The following is a 10,712-nucleotide window of genomic DNA, read 5'->3' as shown; positions in this document are numbered from 1 at the left end:
ACTGCTGGCTGCGGCGTGGCCCAGCTCAATATGGGCAGGGCATGGCATTGGGCTGTCAGCCTCGGGGACTGTCCCCCAGCCCTGTGACACCATCTGCCCAGCCCTGTGACACCATCTGGCTCAGGGCCCCATGCAATGGGCATGGGTGCGCAGCTGAGCCCCGCTCCTACAACCCTGGGGTGCACATGGCTGCTCGTCCACGGGCGCCGGGAGGGGGGCGGGGGGGGGGGAGTAGGCAGGGTGGGCACATGGGGTGCAGCGAGGCTGGTCATGGAGCGGCTGTGGGATGTGTACAGCCAGGCGCAGGGGGTGTGGGGCACAGGGCATGAAGGACAGAGGACACGGGGGACATGGGAAGGAGTATGGAGGGGACGTAGTGAGGCGTGTGGTGCTGTACCGGGGCACACGGGGCATGGGGACACGGGGACGTGGAGGGAGGTGGGACAGCAGGCAGAGGGAGATGGTGTGCACAGGGCACAGCCTGGGCTCCTGGGGGACATGGGGCACAGCGTGGGGAGGCAGAGGGAGGCATGGGGTCCCGTACGGGACTACAGGGGGCATGGGGGGCTGTACTGGGGCACAGGGAGGTGTGGGACACGGTAACACTGGGCATGTCCTGGGGGCACCGGGGGGCTGGGGAAAGGCGGGAGGTGGAGCAGGGCACGGGGCCCGTGGGCGGGTGCGGGTCCCGGTCCCGGTGAGTCACGGCGCTCCCGCCCGCCGCCCCTCGGGCCGCCCCATAAAGCGCCGCTGCTCCGAGCGCCGCTGTCCCATGGCTGCGCCGTGCCCCGCCCGTACGGCTGCTGCGGGACCGGGCGGGGGGGTCGGGGCACCCCTGGGGGTCGCCAGCCGGGACTTGGGGGGCCCCGGGAGGGGGATCCAGCCCGATGCCTAGGACTTAGGGGGGCCCGTTGCGGGTCTGGAGGGGGCCGTTGAGGGGTCCATGGCCACCTCGGGGGGTGCTGGGGGGACGGGAGCATCCCAGGCTTGGGAGGCGCTGGGGTGGGATACCATGACCAGTTCCAGGGAAGCTGAGGGGGATGCTGCGGGGGTGATGCTGGGGGGAGCTATCCCAGGCTTGGGGGGAGCATCCCGGCATGCCCAGCACTGAGCCCCATCTCTGCCCACAGGGACACCCCCCTGCCCTGCCCAGCTCCTCCTGCCCCTGCTCTGCTGGGCCCTGGCCTCCTGCTGCACAGGTAAGTGGGGGCTGCTGAGGGGGCAGGGGCAGGGGGGCAGAGCCAGCTCTGGGCTCTGTGCCACCCCAAGAGGCCTGTGCCCCTGTCTCCTCTGTAGGACCATGCCTTCCTACCCACTTCAGAGATGTGGGGTCTTGAGGGGCAGCTCTTGTCCCCCCACCTCACCCCACTCTGCTCCCTCAGGTGCTGTGGCCCTGCAGCCCCCCAGAATCACTATCCTGCGGATGCCAGCAGAGCCCCCCCACCCAGGTGAGTGACCCTGGGGCCATGGCAAGGGTGGCCTGAGGATGGGGGGTGCTGCAGTGGGACCCCCACCCTGGGGGAGGCACGGGGGTCAGCTCCTGCACCAGCCCCGGCAGACACGCGAGGTGCGTCCTCCACCTGCAGCTGAGATTTCGGGGTGCTGGTGAGGTGGAGGACGTTCCCCTTTGGGGGAAGGAGGGGGTGGGCCATGCCTGTGGTCAGAGGCAGCCTGGCCCAGGGGGCACTGGGGACCCTCACAGCCCCTCTGACTCCATGTACCTCTCCGGCTCCAGGCGAGAACGTGACTATTTCATGTGAGGCAGTGAGTGGCCTCCCCGAGCTCACGCTGCTCTACTGGCTGGGGAACAGCTCCTTCGTGGAGAAACTGCACCCGGATGGGGCCGTGCATGAAGGGATGGTGCTGTGAGTACATGACCAGTGGGTCCTGAGGGTCAGCAGGGCTGCCTGGGACTGCTCTGGGACTGGCAGGGAGGAGCAGCCTCAGCCAGGACAGGGACTCAGGGTCCCCCAGCCTTGAGGGGGTGTCACAGAGCCAGGGATTGGCACTGATGTGCCCCCCCTGGGTCTGCAGGGAGGAGCCACAGGGTTCAGGGGTGGTCCTGCACCGTGACCTGCACTTCATCTCCTTCAGCGTGTGGCACCTGCACACCAACTTCACCTGCGTGGTGCTCAGCCCCCTCGGCGTTGATACCAGGGAGGTGCAGTGGCTGCCCCTGGCACCAGCACCGGCCCCTACCAAGAGTGGAGGACTGGGCTGGGAACAGGGAGCAACTCCTGATGGGTGAGCACCCCATGGTGTGGGTCCCTGCTCTGATAGCCTTGCACTGCTGCATGGGGATGTGACGCCTCCATGGAGGCCTGTCTCCGTGCCCTGCTACAGGGTCTGCATGGCCCCACGTGCACCGGCTTCTCTATGCGTGGGGCTCCTGCTGCCCTTCACGGAGCTAGGAGTGCTGCCCAGGACAGCCCAGGGACCTGCCCATAGCTGGCTGTGGGACCCCGAGGTTTATTAAAGCACATCAAGGCTGCCCGGTGTCACCTGTGTCCTGGGGATGGGGCTGCTCCTGGGTGCAGAGGGCACCTGTGGGGTGAGGAGGAGGGGATGGCTTGGGTGCCCACAGAGGGCAGGATCCATCCCTGACGCCCTTGCTGCCTGGTGAGGGGTTGGAGAGCCACAGACAGCCCTGGTCCTGCCCTAGGGATGCCCAGCCCCATGGTTGTGCCCTCTGCTGAAGGGAGTGGGGAGCCCTGGGGCACAGAGCCCTCATATCCCTCCTCTGTACCCAGGGGGCTTGGGGCTCTCCCCTGGCATGGCATTGCTGAGCCCCATGTGCTGCTCCATGGGGCAGCCTCCCACCCATCTTGTCCTGGCAGGGCTCTTCTCACGGGCACTGGGGCTGGCGTGGCCAGTGCCAGCCCCCATTGTGCTCCCTTGGGTGCTGGTGGGGGCAACGACCACCCTGAGCTGCAGGCAGCTGTGGGACAAGTCAGGGGAACAGACCCCGGGAGGAGACATCCCCTGCTGGACCCATCGAGCAGGACCTGGGGTGTGTGCATCTCTCTGTAGGGATGCTCTGGGTGTGGGAGGGCTGGAAATGTGGGGGAGCTGGAGAAGACCCCGTCTGCAGCCCCCATGAGCTGCCCCCAGGAAACCCCCAGGGACACCATGGTCCCACAGCAAGTCTTTATTCCTCTGGGAGTCAGGGAATGGCAAGCAGCTAAGCAGCCAGCCAGGCAGAGGCACCTCCAAAAGCAGCTCTGTTGCATCCCCCCAGTTCCCATCAGTGCTGACCCCCATCCCTGGGGCAGCCCCTTGCAGACCCCACACTCAGCTGCATCCAAAAGCCCCAGCTGCAGCTCTGCAAAAGGCCTCATCAAGGCTTGACTGGTGTCCCGGGGCTGCCAGCACATCCCAATGCTGGTGACACCATGGCAGGGCCGAGCTGGGCACAGGTGGCTTTGCAGGACCCTGCAGTGGGACCATCCCCATGCCCCCGGCCCCTCCTGGTGTCCCATCCCATCCTGCCATCTCAGTGAAGCTGGTGGCTCCCATTCCTGACCCCTTTCCCTCGCCATGGTGTGGTGGCAGCGGTGGCCTGGCAGCTCAGAGGCCACCAGCAACTGCCAGGACTGTGGCTGCCAGGAGGAGCTCCCAGAGGTGTCGGGGGTCCCCGGGGATGCTGCAGCCTGAGGGTGCCAGAGAGGGGGAGTCAGGGGCAGCCGAGGAGAGGCAGGGGGCCCAGCAGGGTGCCACCCTCCCCGGCTGCAGTGGGGGCTGTTGGCTCACCTGCGCTGAAGATGCACGGCTGGCTCTTGCATCTCTTCTCTGTCAAAGAAACCAACTCTGTCTGCATGGCTGCTGCAGGCTCCACATTGCACCACTCCCCACCCTGACCCTGCCATGCTGTGCCATGCCATGTGTGCCATGCTGTCCTTCACCATGCCATGCTGTGCTGTGCCATGCTTTGCTGCTGAGGGTCCCTGCTGTGAAATTTGGGGGAGAGTATATGGGAGATGTGCAAGGGCGCACACCCGAAGGCCAGCTCCCCATGTTGCCCCCCCCATGATCAAGAGCCCCTTTTCCCCTTAAAGCTGGTGGGAAGGGGCCACCCCCTGCCCCCTGCACCCCAGTGGCAGGGAGGGACCATCACACAGGGACATCACCTTTCACCAACTCGCAGTTGTAGGTGCTCAGCGCACCCTGGGAGCGGAGCTGGATGAGGGCTCTGTCCCCATCATGGGTGATGTCGATGACCTGGAAGGTCTCGAAGGGTGGGATGAGGACCTCTTCCTCCTCAGGGAAGAAGGAGAAGTCTCTGATGGGGACACCGTAGCAGGTCTCCACTGAAAAGAAGGTGTCCCGGCCAAAGGGCAGGGTGCTCTCATTCCGGAGGGAGGTGGAGGTGAAGTGGCCGAAGCGGATGGATTGGTGGCGCTGGGCAGTGAAGCGTATGCCACGGATGCCCCGGTAAACGTGGTGGCAGTGGTGGGGCTGGGCATCCCGCAGAGTGCACAGGGCCTCGCTCAGGAGGAAATGCAGCACCTTGAACTGGAAGGCACCCAGGTATTCCCTGCGGGAGTGCCCAGCCTTGCGAACAGCTGTGTTGAACGCCTGGTGCAGGGGGCCCTGTTCCGTATATGCCAGTAGGGCAATCGCCTGCGCTGGTGTCAGTGCTCGTGTCTGAGGAGCACGTCCCCGCCGGCTCCGCCATTCAGCAGTGGCAACAGTCCAGGCCTTGGCGTAGATGCTGTTGTTGGCAAACTCAGTGCGGTTGAGCTCCTGCAGCTCCTCCTCCATCATGTGGCTGCAGCCCTGGTACCGGTCATCAAAGGAGGTGGGGGCCATGTCCAGCGCCACCTCCTTGACAGGGTCGAGGTCTTGCTGGTGCAAGGGGCTGCCAGCAGCCAGTTTCCCAGCCAGCAGCACCAAGCCCAGCACCAGATGCTCCATGGTGGGCAGAGCCGCCCTGAGGGAAGCCCCTAGATGTCACAGTGTCACGGGCAGGGAAGCAGCCAGTTCCTCCGCAAGCAGCTGGGGAGGTGGGGGAGCGAGAGCAGGATCAGCTTGGGGAGGGTGGCAGGACATGGGAGGGGGCTGCTGAGAGAAGCAGGGCAGGCTGGTGGAAAGCACCCCCTGTTGCATCCCCAGCCAGGGGCACCCCACGTGGCACACGTCTCAGCCCCGGCTGAGCCCCCAGTCCTGTTCCTTGCACTCAACCCTGCCAACAGGTGGGTGGCCCTAGCACCTGGAAGCGTGGCCCCGCAGCCCGCAATGTCGCTCACCAGGAGCAAACCCCTCAGGAGCCCCAGCGAGAAGCGTTACCTGCTCCCTGTGGTGGACGTGGGGTCGGGGTGCTGTTCCTCGGCTCCTGCAGCATGCAGCCCCTCGGAGCCCACCCGCTGCTGGCAGGAGAGGCGAGAAGCAGCTGATCTTTCTTTATATAGCAGCGCTGGCTGGGATCCCTTGGGCCCAGATCTGGCCCCCACCTCCGTTCTTCCTGTTATTTTTACCGTCCCTGTGCTGAGTACCCACAGCAGCTCAGCTGCTGCCCCTTCTGCCTTGCAGCGTGGCTACAGGGGACAGTCAGGAAATCCCCATGGGAAAAGTTGCCTTTGCTTTAACTTGGTGCAGGTGCCATCCCCTCGGGGGCTTTGCCTTTTCCTGCAGGGGCTAACACGGATCCAGCCCCACCAACCTGGGACACCATTCTTGCACTGACCCCCCTTCATCATGTGGCTGAGGATGGGGCAGGTTGTGGCTCAGATGGCATGGAGGTATCAGTGGCACTGGTGGGGGCAGCCATGGTGGGCCAGCCCCTGTCCACAACCCATGGACTTTGGAGGGGGTTAGAAGGCAGGAATCATAGAATCATATAATTGTTCAGGTTGGAAAAGACCTTTAAGATATTCATGTCCAACCGTTAACCCAGCGTTGCCAATGCTACCACTGAACCATGTCCCCAAGCGCCACATCTTCGTGTATTTTGAACCCCCCCATGGACGGTGCCTGCACCCCGTCCCCGGGCAGCCTGTGCCAGCGCTTGGCCACCCTGTCGGGGAAGACATTTCTCCCAGTGCCCACCCTGAACCTCCCCTGGTGCGGCTGGAGGCCGTTCCCTCCTGTCCTGCCGCTGGTTCCTTGGGAGCAGAGACCGACCCCCCTCGCTGCAGCCTCCTGCCAGGCAGCTGTAGGGAGCCAGAAGGGCCCCCCTGAGCCCCCTTTTCTCCGGGCTGAGCCCCCCCAGCTCCCCCCGCCCCCCCAGAGCTGTGCCCCAGCCCCTTCCCCAGCCCCTGCCCGGCTCTGGACACGCTCCAGCCCCTCCGGGTCTGCCTGGGGGTGAGGGGCCCAACGCTGAGCCCAGGGCTCGAGGGGCGGCCGCACCAGGGCCCAGCACAGGGGGACGGGCACTGCCTGGCCCTGCTGGCCACGCTGCTGCTGACACCGGCCAGGGCGCTGCTGGCCGCCGTGGCCACCTGGGCACACTGGGGGCTCATGCCCAGCCGGCTGCCGACCAGCCCCCCCAGGCCCTTCCCCGCCGGGCAGTTCCCAGCCCCCTGCCCCCAGCCCGCAGCGCTGTGGGGGGCTGGTGTGACCCACGGGCAGGGCCCGGCACTCAGCCCTGTTGGGCCTCATACAACTGGCCTCGGCCCCTCGGCCCGGCCTGCCCAGACCCCCTGCAGAGCCCCCTGCCCCCCAGCAGGTCACACTGCCCCCAGCTCGGTGTCATCTGCAAACTGACCGAGGGAATGCTTGATCCCCTTGGCCAGATCGTTGATATTAAACAGAACCGGCCCCAGCAGGAAGCCCTGGGGAGCAGCCGGTGTGACCGACCGCCAGCGGGATGTGACTCCATTCCCCACCACTCTTTGGGCTCAGCCAGCCAGCCAGCTTTTAACCCAGAGTAGAATACGCCTGTCCAAGCCATGAGCTTTGGCTCATAGCTTTGGCCCTTCTGATTTCCCGCCTGCATAATTTCACGGCATCTTTGTGGTCCTCCCGAGTGTCCTGCCCTTCTTCCCAAGGTCAGAAACTCTCTGTTTTCCCTGACTTTCAGCCAAAGCTCTCTGTACAGCCAGGCCAGTCCTCTTCCCCGCCAGCTTGTCTTTTGGCCCATGGGGATGGCCTGTTCCTGCGGAGCAGGAGCCCGATGGAGGTGACGAGGAGATGCCCCACGGGGCCACACAGAAGCAGCTCCATGGGCCCGGCCAGCACCATCCCCGTGGGGCCAGGCACAAGCAGCCTGGCAGAGCCCACATCACCGGGCACCCGTGGGCCGGGCACGTGGCCAGGCAGCCCCAGGGCACGGCTGGGCAGGACGGTGCCTGGGGAGAGCTGTGGCACCTGCTGGGCTTTTGTGCCGTAGCGAGTTCCGTGACCGGTGCGCAGCGCCAATTCACACACGAGTCGAGGTATTTCCATCCCTGTGTTCCAGTTCGTGCAAAGCAGGGCACTGGGTGGTAACCCACAAACGCCTAGCTCCCCGGCTGCCTAAACTTTATGCTGTTTATACAGTTTGGCAAACCAAGACATCAGCCTTCACTGGTGACAAGTTACATATTTCTCTCAGTATTTTTGGCTTGTTTTCCTATTTGCTAACCAAGTCTCTCAGTTTTTATGTTAACTAGTCTGCATGCTCAGCCTCTGCTTCTCTTTGGGCCAGGGCGTCTCTTGAGTCGGTGGTCGCCATCTCCCCGGGTCGCAATTACCTTTCCCCTACTTAGCGCTTAGTTTTGCTGAGCTCATTTCTTGTGGTAAGCTTCCAGCCAGCTCATTCATCACGTGATGCTACTTTCTTCTTTCTTTAAGTTCATTCTTTAAACAAACGACTTGCTGGTGCTTTACAAAGCGCTTACCAGGGCATACCAAAATGCCTGTAACTGAACCTAACTGTTCAGGTACCAACCATGTACTTGATTTTATTCAGCGCTCGATATCTGGGATACGTCGTGGGGCTGGGAGATGCTCTCACCTCCTCACCCAGCTGCTGGGGGTCCTGCAGGGCCGAGGGAAGAAGTCAAAGCATCGGAGGAGCATGGCGAGAGCCCGGGTGGAGGAGCAGAGCAGCGAGCAACCCCGGCACTGGGCACCCCACAAACGGGTGACACCCCACAGCAGCCCTGATGTGGGGCTTTGAGCTGCTGGCCACTGTAAGGGACGTGGCCCAACTGACTGTGCTGTGAGCCAGGGCCACGCTGCGAGAGAAGGTTCCAGAGGCAGCAACAGGCAGTCACGGGGAGGTGGGGCCTGGTGTCCCTTCCCTTGACTGACGGGTGTCTCCAGCACTCCTGGAGCTGGGGAGAGAGGCGGTTCCGGAAGCCCAGGGACTGGGGCCAGTAAGTAGGAGCAGGTACAAGCCTCTGAAGTGCTCTCTGCACTGAATACCCCCATTGGCAGGTCTGACGCTGGGTGCAGGACTGGTGATCTCCCTCCCTCCCTCTCTCTCTCTTTTATTTCTCTTAAAGTTGTTAAGTAAGATGAGGCCTATGTCAATTTCTCATGAAGCCACATAGCTTAGGGGGGTATAATTGTGAAAGGGTCAGCGTTCACTGAACGTTTGTTCCATTAAAATGCATGTTCATGTACGGACCTCGAGTGTTATTTTGCCTTAATCCACACTGAAGGGATTTGCGAAGCTCAGTCACTCTCCCCTTCCCGTAGGTGGGATGTGACATACACTGGCGTCATGGACAGGATCCCCTCAGTGTTGGAAGGTCCTAAGTGACGGTGATGCTCCACCCGGTGAGGGTGGGCAGGGAGAGCAGGGAAGCGACCTCTCCGTGTAAGCCGGGAGACATTTGAGCAGTGGCAAGCCATGGCTGCCTGGGAAATGCCGGTGCTTGACTGCTCCCCTGTTACTGAAAAGTTGAAGGACTGTAAGGCGTGCCTTTCCTCACCAGGGATGGCACGGGGCCATGTTAGCTGGCACGATTCAAAGGCTGTAGCAGACAGAATGACACCACTTAGGAAGGAATGAGAAGTGTGACCAGCAAAAGCCACGGTACGTGCTGTGTTGGGAGCCGCACGAGTGGTGGCCCAGAAGGAGAGGCGCCTGATTAAACAAACTCATGATGAAATGGTTAAACCCTTGCAAGAACAAGTAAAAACCCTGCAGAGCCAACTAAGTGCTGAACGTAACAGCACTCAGCGACTCCACACGCTCTCTCAGATGCACTGGACGGAGAACAAACTTCACGGTCCGAATGAGAGGAAGGGGGACAAGAATCTCTTGATCAGACAGATCTTAATTCTGTTCTGGATAGTCTGCTGGGATTTACAAGACTGGCACGGCTGGCCAAGAAAAACAGGGCCCAAGACCTTTGTACTTGTCTAAGGAGTTTGAAATGGACCGAGAAACGTTTTACCCCGACAGTGAGGAAGTGGTAATGAGGCCGATGATTAAGCTGAGACCACTGATAGCAGCCAAGGTGGGGAAGCTCCACAAGTTACTATCCAGACGGTGCCGCACTCAACAGCCAAAGTGTTGAAATTCCAGGAAAAATACACCAGGTTAGCTCAAGAAACTGAGACAGAGTATGTATGGAGAGTATCACTGACAGGAGGCTATCAAGTCCTGCTGTTGGAAGACGAGGCCCAGGGTTACTGGGTTCCAAGGGTTTTCCTAACTGCTGATGACCCAAGAGGTCGCTAACTCTACAAGCTGCCTATTGAGCAGGGGACCCAGACCCCTTGGAAAGGGGGGATCCAGTATGTATCGAGACCCCATGGTGAACCCATACACCATGAATATAACGTCCCGTTATGCCCCAGTTGGCATATCCAAATTCTTAACAAAAAAGGTACGTCCACCATAATCGCTCTTTCATAATCAAGCACTTTCATAGCGTGGTCCCTTAAACGTTAAACAAACGTGGTCCTTAAACAATCCAGATAATAAAGTTGAAACGTGGGTAATAAATCCCCTACCCCATGAGAATACTCCCCTAAGGAATTGTTCATGAAAAATTAGTTGCAAATCGTTACTGTGGCACCCAATAGACACCTGGTGAGCCCCAGAGCTGCAAACCTTTATTCGGCATATGTGTAGTTGTTGGGGCTTTCCGGCACCAGGGTTAAACCTGGAGATCCCACGTGTTATGGAAAAACTACCCATCGAGAAACTGCCTAGATTAAAACTAAAAAAACCTGCCTAAATTAAACTCTTTAATTGCAAGCCTTTGGGAAGACCCAGTGACAATCACAAGTCCTTGGTGCTCTGCTGCTGTACATTTGAGCTCCCATCACTCTCAGGGACTGCCCCTCGTCAGTGTAACCGAGTGAAGAGCTGGCAAAAACCGATGGGAACAGCCCCATGGTATCTCCTCTGGGAGATTACAGCTGCTGCAGGGCTGAACTACTGAAATGAAACGTGGAGATCTTCCCCATTGGAGGGGAACAGAATGCATCATCACTTAAAGGGCTCAGTTCTTCTCACACTGCTGCTTTGTCCAGCTAGCTGAACTGCTGCAGCCCACAGGGCAAACTGGGAAGAACAGATCCCTGCCATTTTTGCCCAGCAACTATCCTGACTCTTACTGACTCCAGGCCCTGCTGCATTCCCAAAGATAGAATTGGATGCTTACAAAACCAGAGCTTCCAGGGAATCTGAACTAACCTTGGAGGAGACAAGACTGTAAAACTGGGGCCGGCAGACTACTGCACAGGAAGGGTAAGGCAGCCTGCCGTCTGCTCCTTTGGTGCTTTTCCAAAGCCATCCATTAAGCCCTTCTGCTGGGCTTCTGAGAATTAAG

At 60.9% G+C, this 10,712-nt stretch overlaps 3 protein-coding genes across 4 annotated transcripts; 1 reads left to right on the top strand and 2 right to left on the bottom strand.

Annotated features, from left to right (window-relative positions):
• Window positions 1–1,072: 1,072 nt before the first annotated feature.
• LOC119143714 (interleukin 18 binding protein) lies at window positions 1,073–2,490 on the top strand. Of its 2 annotated transcripts, none has more exons than XM_037378263.1 (4): window positions 1,073–1,199; window positions 1,383–1,448; window positions 1,736–1,865; window positions 2,095–2,490. In XM_037378263.1, the coding sequence occupies exons 2-4, from the start codon at window positions 1,424–1,426 to the stop codon at window positions 2,246–2,248; spliced, it is 309 nt and encodes a 102-aa protein (XP_037234160.1). In that variant the 5' UTR covers window positions 1,073–1,199; window positions 1,383–1,423; the 3' UTR covers window positions 2,249–2,490. The 2 variants fall into 2 exon arrangements, with proteins under 2 accessions (XP_037234160.1, XP_037234159.1); XM_037378262.1 differs by having other exon boundaries at window positions 1,084–1,199; window positions 2,035–2,490.
• LOC119143711 lies at window positions 2,483–6,139 on the bottom strand. Its single transcript, XM_037378260.1, has 3 exons — window positions 5,287–6,139; window positions 3,751–3,789; window positions 2,483–3,650 (listed from the first exon to the last, which is right to left on the bottom strand). The coding sequence occupies exon 3, from the start codon at window positions 3,537–3,539 to the stop codon at window positions 2,499–2,501; it is 1,041 nt and encodes a 346-aa protein (XP_037234157.1). The 5' UTR covers window positions 3,540–3,650; window positions 3,751–3,789; window positions 5,287–6,139; the 3' UTR covers window positions 2,483–2,498.
• On the bottom strand, window positions 3,645–5,293 carry ART1 (ADP-ribosyltransferase 1). The gene has a single exon (XM_037378261.1). The coding sequence runs from the start codon at window positions 4,912–4,914 to the stop codon at window positions 4,111–4,113; it is 804 nt and encodes a 267-aa protein (XP_037234158.1). The 5' UTR covers window positions 4,915–5,293; the 3' UTR covers window positions 3,645–4,110.
• Window positions 6,140–10,712: the final 4,573 nt, after the last annotated feature.

The sequence above is a fragment of the Falco rusticolus genome, chromosome 2 (assembly GCF_015220075.1).
Source record: "Falco rusticolus isolate bFalRus1 chromosome 2, bFalRus1.pri, whole genome shotgun sequence".
Lineage (NCBI taxonomy): Eukaryota > Metazoa > Chordata > Aves > Falconiformes > Falconidae > Falco > Falco rusticolus.
This window is presented reverse-complemented; position numbering and strand designations above follow the sequence as displayed.

What these genes read in the sequence shown, in the direction of transcription:
- LOC119143714 (XM_037378262.1), top strand. Translation starts at nt 1,424, where the DNA reads ATGCCAGCAGAGCCCCCCCACCCAG. An exon ending in AGCAGAGCCCCCCCACCCAG is followed by an intron (nt 1,449 to 1,735) that starts GTGAGTGACCCT and finishes CTCCGGCTCCAG; the next exon opens with GCGAGAACGTGACTATTTCA. An exon ending in GTGCATGAAGGGATGGTGCT is followed by an intron (nt 1,866 to 2,034) that starts GTGAGTACATGA and finishes CTGGGTCTGCAG; the next exon opens with GGAGGAGCCACAGGGTTCAG.
- LOC119143711 (XM_037378260.1), bottom strand. Translation starts at nt 3,539, where the DNA reads ATGGCGAGGGAAAGGGGTCAGGAATGGGAGCCACCAGCTTCACTGAGA.
- ART1 (XM_037378261.1), bottom strand. Translation starts at nt 4,914, where the DNA reads ATGGAGCATCTGGTGCTGGGCTTGGTGCTGCTGGCTGGGAAACTGGCT.